We start from the raw sequence: 13,764 nt of genomic DNA on the forward strand, positions 1-13,764 counted from the left end.
GGGCTACCTGGCGCACCTGTTTACAGTGACGCTCTGATTGGATGAGCCTCCAGTGTTGTGTTATGATTTCCTCCTCAGTTTTCAGCAGGATGACACAGACTCCAGGAGCTGGAATAACACCGTGCAGCAGTGATATTCCTGCAGCTGCCCCACAGCTGTGTTATCTGTACTTTACAATGAAAATAAAAAAGTCAAAGTCAAACCTTTGGTTCATCACGTGGACTTGGTGATAATTTATGAGATGAAAAAGTCCAAATTGTGAGAGTCAACACTTTTTCACGGGCTTCCTCACGTCGTCAGCGCACACCTGATCTGATACACGGAGCACCTGAGTCCATTTCTTCTTATTCTGTCCCAAACTCTACAAGCAGGGTTTTACACTGGTGGTCCAGTAAAATCCGAGTCGCATAAGTAGGAACCATTTTGCATTGAGCAGTTAAATTAAATCTTGATATACTTGTAGAGCACAAGGGAGAAAGAGGAGGTGTTACTTTTTTAATGTTATTAGTTTATATGTCACTCTTGTGGAAAAAAAACATCTACTATTCCAAACAGAGTATTTTAATGTCTTAAAAACATGTCAGGGGAGGAACTCCAAACTCAGCACAACAAAATGCAGAGAAAATGTCTATTGTGTACTGTATTGTATTAATAAACAGGGAAGTGAACTGAAATTAGGTCATGAGGTCACACAATAAAAACTGGGAGATTATTATCATTTTTTTATACACTTTGGGATGATTTGATTGGCTCAGTAGTGTTTGTAGGCGGCATCCAACCTACACGGAAATGTTCCCTGACAGACAGCTTCATTGACCAATAAGCGCATCATACTGCGGTGTCGTCATATTTTTGCTTACGTGGAGGCAGGAAGTGTACTTCCCCCGGTCTTCCGGGTTGGAGTTCCTTCAGCGGTTGAAGTTGTTTTGGTGGTGCGATGGCCGAGGATCATGCGCTCCCTCTCCGGGTCTCGGAGATCAAGGACCCGGCGGCTCTCTTCGAGCGCTACAACACCGAGCAGATCCGCCGGATCGAACGCAAAGTCCGCGGGGAGATCGAGCAGAAGAAGGAGGAGCTGAGGCAGATGGTGGGGGAGCGGTACCGGGACCTGATCGACGCCGCCGACACCATCGGAGAGATGAGGCAGTGCTCGGAGAGCGTCGTCCTGTCCATCCAGGACATGCACCAGTACTGCCATAGGCTGAAACAAGGCAAAACCAGTGTGGGCAGCAGCAGACAGGAGGTGAACGGCTTACCTAACTACATCTGTTGTAGTGTTACACCTGCGCCAAAGCAGAACGAGCTCCGTCATCACAGGGGCACCAAACTTCATTTAAAAACTTGGCAATTCATTATTATACAGGAGACATGCAAATGTACACCGCAGTTATGTCCTTACATCACACTTCATGTGACTCCAAGCAAGATGCTGAACAGTTCGGCTTGAAAACATTGCTGCACAGAGCATATCTGTCAACAAAACCCTAACTTTAAGAGATGGTCTGGCGGTTACTTCCACGACTCTTTGGAACCAACACACACAGCACCATGCACATAAAAATACCATGTTTATTCAGATGAAGTATTGCCGGATGATCCCATGCCCTGTTGATTTATAAACTGCCTATGATTTTAAACTTGTTCTGATGGTTGTGTATTATTGCTGACATGCAACATTAGATGTAAACATTTTTAATGAAAGTTGGGAAATGCAAGTCCAAAACACAATGAACTTCACAGATGGTTCTTTACAGTTCCATACCACCTGAAATTTACATTTTATACATTTTAATGGAACCAAAACTATAAATAGCTACATTGTCTTGTGTTTGTATTTATTATCCTCATATCATTGCGTCTCCTCTCTCAAATTCAACAAATGTTATCTTAAGTCTTTCGAGCCTACTACACACATGCAGTGTGTCTGTGTCATCATGGATGTAGGGCCAGATCCAGAGGCAGTGGCAGGAGAAGTTCTACACCATGGCCTCCCAGATCAAGCTCCTCTTGGAGATCCCAGAGCGCATCTGGAGTGCCATGGAGGCGTCCCAGTACCTCCAGGCCACTCAGCTCTACCTGCTGTGCTGCCACCTGCACAGTTTGCTGCAGCTAGAGGCCGCTACAGGGGGCCACTACAGCCCCGTACTGGCCCGCTTTCCTATCCTGGTTCGGCAGGTAGCCACCACCGGACACTTCAGGTACTGGGTGTTTTCTTACTTGTGTCTTTGTAGATGTCATCAAGTAAATTTACTGTTTGTAGGGAAGTAATTCTAAAAGAGACGATCCACTATTCAAAACTACACATGCGTGGATCCACATGCAGTAGATCCAGTTAGTGGAGGCTAAATCATAGGTCACTAACTAGCCCGTCATCCTGCAGGTCCACCATTCTCCTGGACAGCAGGTCTCTATTGCGGGGCCGGGCGGTGTCGGACCAGGCCATCGCTGAGGCCCTGGTGTCCACCATGCTGCTGGAGGACAGCTCGCCACGCCAGGCCCTGGCTGACTTCTTGCTGGCCCGGAAGGCCTCTATCCATCAGCTCCTCAACCAACCACAGCATGGTATTTTACCAGTCGTAACACCTGCCAACATGCATGCACTTTATTGTCCCAAAACACATTTTTTATGCAAAACGCATGAAGCAAGAAGTGTTGCTTGAAGGCTTTTACTGTGAAGCAGAGCAGTAAATGTGTGCTGTTTGAGTAAAGCACAAACGAGTCATCAGAAATGTCTACCCGTTCATAAAGCTGTGTTTGGTCCAGGTGCGGGGATCAAGGCTCAGGTGTGCAGCCTGGTGGAGCTGTTGGTCACCACTCTGTTCCAGGCCTACGCCGTCTTCTACCTGCCCCCAGAGGGAGGCCCTAGGCCGGGGGAGGGGGCCCTGAGCTGTGGCATGCTCTTCTCTATCCTGGAGAACGTCACGTCCACCACGCCTGCAGGTAAACAGCTGGGATGTTCTGGAAGTAAGGACACTTTCAGGGATTTCCTTACTGAGAGTTATTTAAAACAGTCCTTAAACAGGAATGCTCTCATTATCATCATCATCATCATCATCAAGAGTGATTCCCTAATATGTTCCTGATGAGAGTGGAGCTGAATAGGTCTGTTGGAACATGAGCTCTGCTGTCTCTGCAGTGTGTCATGGAGGGGGTGGGGTGGCTTCTCCATGATGGAGAGCAGTAGGTTGAGTGACCTCCGGCTCCTCACTGACTCAGATGTCTCCAGGTTTTGACCCATGATAGTTCTGGCCATGTGAATGAGTTTTTTGATCCTGATGGCATCTCTGGCGCTCATGCTGCTCTCCCAGCAGACCACGGCTCAGTAGATGGCACACGCCGCCACAGACTGCTAGAAGACCTCCAGCATCTTGTTGCATACATTGAAGGATCTGAGCTTCCTGAGGGAATAGAGTCTGCTCATCCTGTTCTTGTACACAGCATCAGCGTTTGTTACCAACAAGTCAAAATGAAGTTTTTCTCTTGTCTGTTCAGTAGAAAGTCGAATCCATCCTCGATCTGTTATGTTTATTACATCTGTATTCTGTTATTTGACCAAATAATGACTCCTATAAGAAGAGGTGTGTTTTTTGATGCATCGGTTGGACAAGGGGTTGATTGCATCAAGTGGAAACGAAGAATTTCACAGTCAGACTCAGGATCTGTTTCCAGGCAGTCACATGTATTCTGATGCCGTCTCTCTCCTCAGCTAAAGGCAGGAGGGTGTTGCAGGAAGAGACGAGTACAGGCAGCTGGTTCAACTTCCTGCCTCCCTCCATCACCGAGTTCCAGCCTGCCCTTCGCACCCTGGCTCAGCCAATCCAGAGAGAGCAGCTCCGTGACACCCTGCAGCAGTGGATCGATACGTAAGCTCCAACCAATCAGGACATGGCTCATCTTTTCCATTTTTACTCTGTTTCCTTTTGTCCTTTAGGTTTTTTTAAATTTAGCATCAATGTCTAATTATTAGAATATGCAACCGAGAGACTGGCTGAATGATTTTTATACAGCAAAACACCCAAATTGCATGTCAGCTCCCAGTTTTTTTAACAAGCAGGAAGCAGAATCAGACTTCTTCTCCTGCCTCTGCCTCTTCTTACATTAGCAATGAAGTTGTGAATAGGGTGTCACTGTCAGGTTTTTAATGTGATGTTGATTTTCATTTATGTAATAATATCTAAACACAGGTTGGAAAAATTGTACAACTTCACAATTATTATTCAGCTTTTATTTAATTAGTAATTTACATTATATTTACTTTATTGATTTAAACAGAAGTCTCAAGGTGTTTTTTATGACTTTGGATTAGTACTGACTTAAGCACTTAATCAAGATCAAAACTACCAATGACTCATCTTCTGTTGATGGCTAGTTAATGCCTCTCCATTCTTTCCTCTGTTCCCAGCTGTAAGGAGGACATCTGCCGTGGCGTTGGCAGCCTTCTCGTCTATGTGAAGAGCCTGAAGGGGTTGGCCGCCATTAGAGATGCTGTGTGGGACCTCCTGTCCACCGACTCCATCAGTCAGCACTGGAGCACTGTGTGCCAGCGGCTGCTGGAGAGCCCCCTGGCAGTCTGGGATGACTTCCTACAGCAACTGTTCCTACAGCGCCTGCAGGTTAGTGTGCTCCTGGCATCACAGTTGTTACCACAGTTCAGCATCTGAATAGGAATATCTATTTACTTTGTATGGAGTCATGCCTCCTTGAAATTTATGTCCGGTTCGATCTGAGAGTAGTTACAGGCCTGCCTGATGATGCACTAAAATTGTACATATTGCACCAATGATTCCTTCCTTCTACTCTGCAAGGCCATCACCAAAGAAGAAACTGAAGCCATCTCGACAAGCTCCATCCAGCTCCTCACCTCAGCTGTGAGGGATCTGGAGGACCAGACCATCCATACTTCTTCAGGTACCAACCAAGGCTCTGGCCGGGGAGCCCAGTACGAGGCAGACGTGGCCTCCTACCTGTGGTCGGAGTCTCCGGGGGACCTGCTGAGCGATGCAGGGTGGGTCACCGTGACCCAGAGGGGACAGCAGCACCAGAGGAGTAGCCTGGCCATGAAAACCCAGGCCCTGACACCCTGTGTTCAAAACTTCTGCTCTTCAATGGATGCTAAGCTAAAGGCCAGGCTGGATGACCTCCAGCACTACCTTCCCTCCCAGGACACAGGTAAGGGCAGTCACAGCCTAGTCTCCACGGGGAGGCAAGTTCTGAATGTCATGTAGCCTGAAGCTAGAGCCCCACAAGTGAATCATGGAGGCTGAAATGATCATCTCATGTCAAAATAATCAGGTGGAACTAGAGTGCAACAGAATTCATTCATACCTCCTCAGGCTGAAAACTTGATGATGTGGTTACTATTTGCAGGGCTAGTTGGAGAGCTGCTGTAACCAGCAAGCTCACTGGCAACACAACCAGCAGCATGCTTGCACTAGCCAGCCCAACTAGCCTGCCATGCTAGCTGGCCTTGACCTCGTCTAATTCAAACAGGGTTTTATCTTTTTGGACCAAGTATATTGACAGCATAATGTAGGGCAATCAGAGAGTTGACATCTTGGCCAAAAGCTAGTGCTAAAAGGATGCTCATGGCATTGCCACAAAGAAAAGGGGTTAATCTTCCTCGGAGCATGAATGTGAAAGCAGATAAATTAAATGCAGTGCTGGATAGCAGAGCTCAAGAGACGCCAACGCATAGCCCTGGCTGTCTCAAGAAGGGTTGCCATGACATTTTGTCCACACATTCATAGTCCTCAGAGGAATCTCAGTGAATTATTCTGTAGCGCCATATTGAGGCTGACATGAGGCTTCAGTTTGGTTTCAAAAACACAGGAGGGTTCACCTTGTTGATCTGACTTTGACTTTGTTGGTCTGATTTGACTTTTCATCTGTCACGTGTGTGTCTGTCATCATTTTCACTGGTCCAGTGAAATGATCTGACACATTCTTGCACATGAATTCATGAATTCCAAGCAATATAGCCTAATGACCTCCATGATCCCCTGACTCAGTGCCACCAGCGGGTTGATATTTTTGGTTTGGAGTGAAAACATTCGTGTTCCCCTCAGGATGATTTCTAATTACTTTGGTGATCCTCTGACTTTTCATCTGTCAGCATGAACATTTTAACCTGCTAAGCATCAGCATGTTGTTGTCACTATGAATATCTTGGCATGCTGACGTTAGCATTAGGCTCATAGCAGTGGACTCTTGTTCAGTGTTCAGTACAGCCATTTAGTAAATGTATACAGACCCAGCGCTATTATCACAGTCTAAATAGTGACAAATGTTCATCTTCACACTGTGCTCGGCAGGATCTGAGTCCCTCTCAGGAGCAGTCACCTCCTCTGGTCCCTCCGAGAGCTCGTCAGCGTCCTCTTTTAACCGCTTCACGGACTCACCGGCAGTGGAGGAGGCTTTACGTGAAGGCTGCCTGGCCTGCGTCCGCCACATCCTGTCCTCTGTCCGCTCTAAACTGGCCGCAGCCTCACCAGACCCCAGCCCGGCCCGCCTCAGTTCAGTCCTCTTCATGGCCAGGCTGTGTCAGTCCATGGGCGAGCTCTGCCCCAACCTGAAGCACTGCATCCTGGGAAAGCAGAGCGGGTCAGAGGCCACAGCGAAGGGAACCCCCAGACAGGGCAAGAAGCTGGGAAAAGCCAGGGCCGCCGCAGAGGTCAGCCATGCACAGGCCAAGTGGGCAGGTCTGAAGGAGGAGCTTCTCAACTGCAGCATGGAGGCCTACCGCATCTGGAGCTCCGCCCTCTCCAAAGTCAGACTCTGTCAGAAATGTCAATGTATATATGTGACATTTTATTTGTTCATGTAGTGTGACATCTGTCCTTTTTTTCTCTCTTCAAACCATATTATTACTTATATTTGTGATTTATATTCATGCCATTTAGTCCCAGACAGCATAGAAACAACACAGACTTCTAATTCAGATGGTGAACAGGAGGCTGTCAGCTGTCATGAGCAAGTGCCTTTACAACACCAAATTCAGGCCAGAGCGAGGTTAGCAACTAGCTGGTGGATATAGTGGAGCTTGTAGTAGCTAAGAGGCAGATATATCCCTGAGGAGTCGGTGGAGACCAAAACAGTGAATATTGGACTTTAAACTTCAGCTGGTAATATGTACATTTTGTGTTTTGTTCTGCCCCAATGTGATCAAAAACCTTGTTGGAATTGTTTCAAGACCTGCCTAGTAACAGTGTGGTGTTGTGACAGGGGCTGCTGGATAAGTTTGGCACAGCGCTGCGTGCTGAGTCTGCCGGTGCCATCCTAACAACAGCAACAAACTGGGAGGATCTGGAGATCCAGGAGGAAGCGGAGTCTGGGAGCAGCGTCACGTCCAAAATCCGTCTTCCAGCCCAGGTCAGCCGCTCAGCACGGCCTCTAACGCAGTCGGGAGGCGCTGCGATTTCTGATTCCGTTAATGATCTAATGTGAAATTCTGTCTTCGGCAGCCGTCTTGGTTCGTGCAGTCGCTGCTGTTCCAGCTGTGCGTGGAGGTGAACAGGGTGGGGGGCCACGCGCTTCCTCGGCCCACCCTGCAGGAGCTTCTGCAGGCCTGTCTGGCTCAGGCCCTGCAGCACTACCACAGCCTCACACAGCAGGCCCCCAGCAGGGTAACACACACACACACACACACACACACACTGTGTTGAGGATCCTGCCCTGTTACATGTCTGGCTTTCCATTGTTGCCCCCCTTTGTATTGTAATCCCTGACAGCCTTGGCATGAGAGGAATCGTGATGAGATTCAAAGTTTATTCTTTGAAACTAATTTGATCTCACCACAATGGCATTAGTAGCTGAGCTGTTCTCCTCATGCTTACTGCAGGCCTCATGATGTTTGCAGAGAAACCTTTAGACACAGCTGTAGTGGCGTGGTGGATGGAGATGGAGGAATAAAGGGTGAAGAGAGCAGAAAAAACATTATAATTGAAAACAGGAGGAAGGACAAAGGAGGGAGTAAAACGAGGATGTGGAGGGAAGTGGACTGTCTTTTCATTCAGTTGCATCCCCACTAGCTTCCTGAACTTGTCTGCTTGCTTTTTTCCATCCCTCCATCCTGCAGGAGGGAGAATTCCCCATGACTCAGAACAGAGCCCTGCAGCAGTTGTTCGACCTCCGTTACCTCAACAGCACACTGGGCAGCAGGCTGGAGGAGGGCAAGAGCTCCAGATCCCACCAAGACCCCAGGTAACATTCACAAAGTCAACACATGCAGCCATTTTGGTCGTCTGCAAGGGGAGTTTAATGAAGAGGGGCCCCAGGGCCTCCTAGCAAGTCAGAGTGGCCTGCAGGAGTGGGTGCAGCCTTCTGAACCTTTTTCATTGAAAAATGTGCAAAATAGAAACATTATGCAACATACATTTTTGTACTTTTTCATCCCCCTGCAGCCCCAGGCACACGCATACAATCTAGGCTTGTGCGATTGTGGGTTATTAACAATCGGACAATTGCGCCCCCTAGCGGTTGATGAGTTAAAAATCTCCTGGGAGTAATTGTTCAGATGCTCCATGTGTTGATTGCTGGTCTGATTTGGAGATGGAGGCCTGCATGTCTGATTAAACCACCTGCATAGTTTTACATACAGATTTCACACACACAGCTTCGTTGTTCTAAAAACACGTCACTGCTCAGCATGAAAAGTAACAGACAGAAATAACATTTCAGGGTCAGGCTTCAGTATTTGGCCGTGACCGCTGATAGTATTCATAATGTTTGTTTGAAGGCCTCTTTGTTCAGGATGTGCAGTCTGAGTCTTCAGTCCATCAACACACAGGTGCACACAGACACACATGCAAAGATCTGAAGTTCCAGAAGGTAATTTTCTCTGGAAAATGGAGCAGACTGTGGCTGGTATTGCAAAGAAATACCAGAAATCACTCCCAGAATTGATCTCAATAGCACGCCTGATTCCCTGTTGTTGTGTAGTTCAAGATAGTGGGAGGACAGAAAGAATTCCACTGAAGAGCTATGTTGTCGTAAACCAAACCTCAACGAACATTCAGCAAACATGGGCAGTTTTTAAATGATTTTATGACAATGTAAATCAAAAGCTTTAGAACTTGGTCGTCCAGTAGCATAAAGAGGATTTGGAGTTGTGCTGTAGCTGATTTCCACTACTTTCCATTCAGATTTTTTTCCAGCTTTTTTTCGACATTTCTGTTGAATTTCTCTGTAAATGTAAATCCTGACAGTGGTAGAAAAGTCTCTGCAAACTGCTAACGTTGTGTCGTCTTCCAGATTCCACGAGGTCTGTGATTGGTTGGAGAGCTACATCGACCCGTTTGACCTGGACGTGTTCACACCTCCGCTGAACTCCAACCTCAACCGTCTGTCACAGAGGACCTCGGTACTTTTAGACCCCTGACCCACAAAGCACACACACAACGACACTGCTGAACACAGAGCACGAGCTCTGACTGTACAGACCTGCCAATCACATTGGGCCTGACATGAGTGGCTACAATGACTTAAGACGCCTGTGCAGTATGTGGAGCTGAACCTGAGGTTGTGTTTCAGGTGCTGCTGGGGCTGCTGACGGGCTCAGAGAAGCAGTTTGCCTCGCGGAGCAGCAGTGTGAACTCCCAGGAGCCTTACAACATCCTGCCACTGGCCAGCAGCCAGATCAGGTGAGCTGTCACAGGGTACTTTGTGTAACATTGATAACTCATTTAGTATAATCAGCATAAACAAACCATGGCATCGGCCTCTGCTGGCCCCTCCATGTCATTCTGCCTGCTGTGGTCCTCAGTGCTGGGGTTTGGACTTTTGATCAACGAGACTTCAGTAGTCCACTCACTTCATAGTAACCCAAGATCTCACCCAAACCAAACACAGTGGAGAATCTGACTTTGATTAGTTTTATTTCAGCCGTTTCCGATCCTTTAGAATATGCCATATCAACCCTGACACCGATCCTTAAGCTCTATAATATAATCACCTTGGCTGTAAACCATTTGTCTGGTGCCCTGCTGTGGCCTGGTCACCATATCAAAAACGTTCGAATAGTAGCTGTAATGTCAACAGGCTCAGAGTTAATTTAGTGTTGTATTTATTTAGTATTATGACTTGGGTAACTTACTAATTTTAGTCTGTTACGAACCTGAATCAAATATACATAAGAGGCTCCATTCTGTTATAAATCCAGCATGATATTCATGTAACTTGCATGCAAATAAACAACTGAATTTACTGAAAACACATGAAATCATCAGTGCCTCCATCACTCAGTGCCTCCATCACCCAGAGTGGAGACCTGTGAAGCTGAGAGGGGAGACATGAAGGGGTGGTCTGCCCATTCACCATGATGCTCACTAAGCAGAGAGCTCTCAGGAAGTCATGGGCACAGTTAATTTAAACACAAGATACTTGTGCTCAAAAAGAGAATTCATTCTCAGTGAAGAACCTTGGAGCTCTAATCTGCCTCTATACATGCCAAAGAGCAGTGATTCCTAACACGTCTCTGGGGGTCATCAGGTGGAAACCTCCCTTCAACAGTGTTTCGCCTATTTAGTCCCACTACACCTCCAGGACACAGACTTACTGACCCTTCCTGCTGTCATATATGTTCATCTGCACTTTTAATCAAACGTTGTGATTGCGGAAAACAGTATTTTGAGGGGATTCCCAGCGTGACCGCTCTGTCCTCTGCAGGTTCGGGTTGCTGCCTCTCAGCATGTCCAACGTGCGTAAATCCAAGTCGGCTTCCAGGAGCTCCGATGCTGCTCAGCAGCTGGTGAGTAACCCGGCCGGGCTCCGGTGTCTGACGCCGCTGTGTGTCTCTGTTGTTTCATATGCTGACAACCACAGCGTGTCTTCATTTCTCTGTTTCATTGTTTTGTTCCATCCTGCGTTAATGTTGTCTGTTACACCCTCTGCCTTCCCAGCGCTTTTGAGTGCGAGAGACACAGGCAAGTTCATCAGTATGGGTCGATGTTTGTGTGTGTGTGTGTGTGTGGTTTGGTTGTATTGTCAGTTGTGCCTGGGTTTATCTTTGGTGCATTTGCAGTGCATTATTAACTGATGAGATGATTCCAGAGATGGAGGGCTGCTGTTCTGCTCTGTTCTCACTAATCTCCCACTCTGTCGGCTCATGATGGTGCTCAGTATCAGGCTGTTGACCCTGGGGCATTCTTACCTGTTTGCGTGGACCAATCCCATTTTAAAATTAAACCGATATTGCTAAAGTTTTAAAAAGGGTTAAAAAAAAGCAGAAGTCTCCATTCAGCTTTAGTGGGGATTTGTCCAAAATCTGGTGCATATTTAGTTCCCCCACTGAAGAAATACTGGGAAATAGTGTTGTTTTCTGTCTTACCAGCAGTCACGTGATAACATCACCATCAGTCTGCTTTGGACCTAGTAGAAGCTGAATTGTCACTCTTGACTGAGCACGGCCAACAAGTTGCCCCTGCTACCATCATTTGTGCTAAGCTAGGCTAAACATGTCCCGTCTCTGTACTGGATACACACAGGTAAAATCAGTCCATGTTGCTTTAATCTGAGTTTTGATAAGACAGCAAACATTTAAAGCCATTTAAAACCATTTAAAGGTTGCTAGCATCCACAACCACAACGGATTAGCTTTATAGCTGCTCAAATACTATAGGTACTTAACTATACTGTATCCTGTACCATGCTGTATGTATCCTTAGCATGCAGCACCAGAGCCAGGCTCGACCTAGCCCTGATCCTGGACTGTCATGCTATGCATCACAGACCTGGAATGACACTAGGATTTACTACACACCATGGTGAAACGTTCTGTTACCATCAGAGGCCACCATGAACTCAGCACAGCAGTCCTGCCTTCGTAAGCAGTGTTATTCTGATTAACCACGAAAGAGCAGCTTGCTATTGGTCAAACAGAGGCAGAGACGCCACGGCAGCATTGGCTGGTCACACTGCCGGTACATGGCCTGTTTATGAGAGATGCATTTAACACGACTGACGAAGAAGAAACTTGTTAAAGAGCTCATAAAACTGACACCCAATGGATGACTTTGTTATCAAATGTCCAGATTCCAAGAGGTGGCAATCCAGGACCTTAATACTTAGTATGACAGTCCTGGATCAGGGCTCTGCGGATCAGGGCTTTGTGAACAGGGGTGGTGTATGTTTGCATCTCTGATGAAGTGATGACCAACAGGACAATCCACCAAAAACCTCAGCCAACCTGTTTTCTCCTCGGTCCAGCAGGCGCCTCCATCCTCCACAGCAGACAGTGCGGACAGCTTCCGGCCGGGCAGTCTGTTCAGACAGCTCGCCGATCAGGACGAGGACACAGCCGCTCCGTCATTATTCAAGCTCAGCTGGCTGTCTGGCATGGCCAAATAACCCTTTACTGCTCAAGACTTTTTATTTGCCTTTGCAGAAACTTTGTAAAAATGATATGTATAGTAAATATAATTTTGTCTTTTGAGGAATGTGTCTTGTGTGATTGAATTTTTGAACATTTTCAGGGCTGAGTTATCCTTGCAGACATCAGGAACTACTTTAGAAGTAGTGTTTTGAAATACAACTTAAATATAAGTTAGCATTCTGACTGTTAGGGGGGTGCTGGCATGTTAATATTGAGCTCACAGGAGAAAAGGTGGCAGAGGTGCTCTGCCAGTCCATCACTTTTCCTCTATCACCACCTTTATGTGGTTATTTGGATTTTAGTAAAAAATGTCAGAGACTATTGGATGCATTGTGTTGGAATTCGACACACATATTAATGTCCCCCTCAGGATGAATTGTAATAACTTCATGCTCTAACTTTTCATCTAGTGTCATCATCAGGTCCAATATCTTGGCTTACGGCCAAATACCTGCAACACTGAGGACATTCCCATCAGCCTCAGCTGGACAAATGTTAGCATTCAAACACACTAAACTAAGCTGGTGAACATGGTGAACATGATACCTACTAAACATCAGCACGTTGGTGTTGTCATTGTAAGCATGCTGATGTTAGCATTTTGCTCAGAGCAATGCAGTGCATAAGCCCCACAGAGCTGCTAGCATGCCTAGCAGTCTTATTTGTTCATTGTGCTGCTAATTTTACTTCTTGTACAAGATGCAAAAGCCCTCGCTGTTCATGGGCTTAGTTGCATCTTGCAACATGTAGCATTTACTTCTGAAGTTGCACACGGCACAACACACGAGCCAACACACTGTCAAAAGCAAGAATGTCACGACCTTTAACCTTAAAGTGGCAGAGTGATTTAGTATTTTCTGAAAGTTCAGGGGCTTGAGAGAAACTATTGGAAAAAAAATAATGGTTAAAGGTGATTCCTGACTTTTAGTTCCCAACAGGCCTATTGGTAAAGTTCCAAAAGATCCAAAAAACCTGGATCCTACACCTCACATTATGCAATCAGCATCAGCATCTCCTTGTTTAGACCCTCCCTGCTTGGTAAATGCTTGTAAAGGATCTCATCAGACTAGAAATCTCCTCACAGAAGACATCACTACTGCACACACTGAAAAGTACAGTAAACAGATGTTCATGTGTAAGACTGGTGATATTCCAAACATCTCATATCACTTTTATTAGCTGCAATAGTGTTGACCCTTCTGTGACTCTTCCTTATCGTTAACTGCATCACTGTTGCAGCTATATTTGACCAACAGCTTATTATTCTAATTATTCTATGACACATAAAACACACAAACACAACGATCTGAAGTCAGCTTTATCTTCATCTCATTTATTCAATTTGCAGAGATAATCAGATTTACATACTATAAAAATGCAGAGAAATCAGCTCCCTT

At 46.3% G+C, this 13,764-nt stretch overlaps 1 protein-coding gene across 4 annotated transcripts; it reads left to right on the plus strand.

The window, feature by feature from the left end:
- Positions 1-900: 900 nt before the first annotated feature.
- Positions 901-12,427, plus strand: cog1 (component of oligomeric golgi complex 1). 4 transcript variants are annotated; one of them, XM_041957853.1, is made up of 16 exons: positions 901-1,243; positions 1,945-2,198; positions 2,381-2,562; positions 2,764-2,940; positions 3,707-3,863; positions 4,403-4,613; positions 4,806-5,169; positions 6,312-6,766; positions 7,222-7,368; positions 7,461-7,622; positions 8,075-8,199; positions 9,250-9,358; positions 9,529-9,638; positions 10,663-10,744; positions 10,896-10,919; positions 12,205-12,318. In XM_041957853.1, the coding sequence occupies exons 1-15, from the start codon at positions 938-940 to the stop codon at positions 10,902-10,904; spliced, it is 2,850 nt and encodes a 949-aa protein (XP_041813787.1). In that variant the 5' UTR covers positions 901-937; the 3' UTR covers positions 10,905-10,919; positions 12,205-12,318. The 4 variants fall into 4 exon arrangements, with proteins under 4 accessions (XP_041813787.1, XP_041813788.1, XP_041813785.1 ...); XM_041957854.1 differs by having other exon boundaries at positions 12,202-12,309; XM_041957851.1 differs by lacking the exon at positions 10,896-10,919 and having other exon boundaries at positions 12,202-12,427.
- Positions 12,428-13,764: the final 1,337 nt, after the last annotated feature.

This window comes from Chelmon rostratus, chromosome 17, assembly GCF_017976325.1.
Source record: "Chelmon rostratus isolate fCheRos1 chromosome 17, fCheRos1.pri, whole genome shotgun sequence".
Classification (NCBI taxonomy): domain Eukaryota; kingdom Metazoa; phylum Chordata; class Actinopteri; order Chaetodontiformes; family Chaetodontidae; genus Chelmon; species Chelmon rostratus.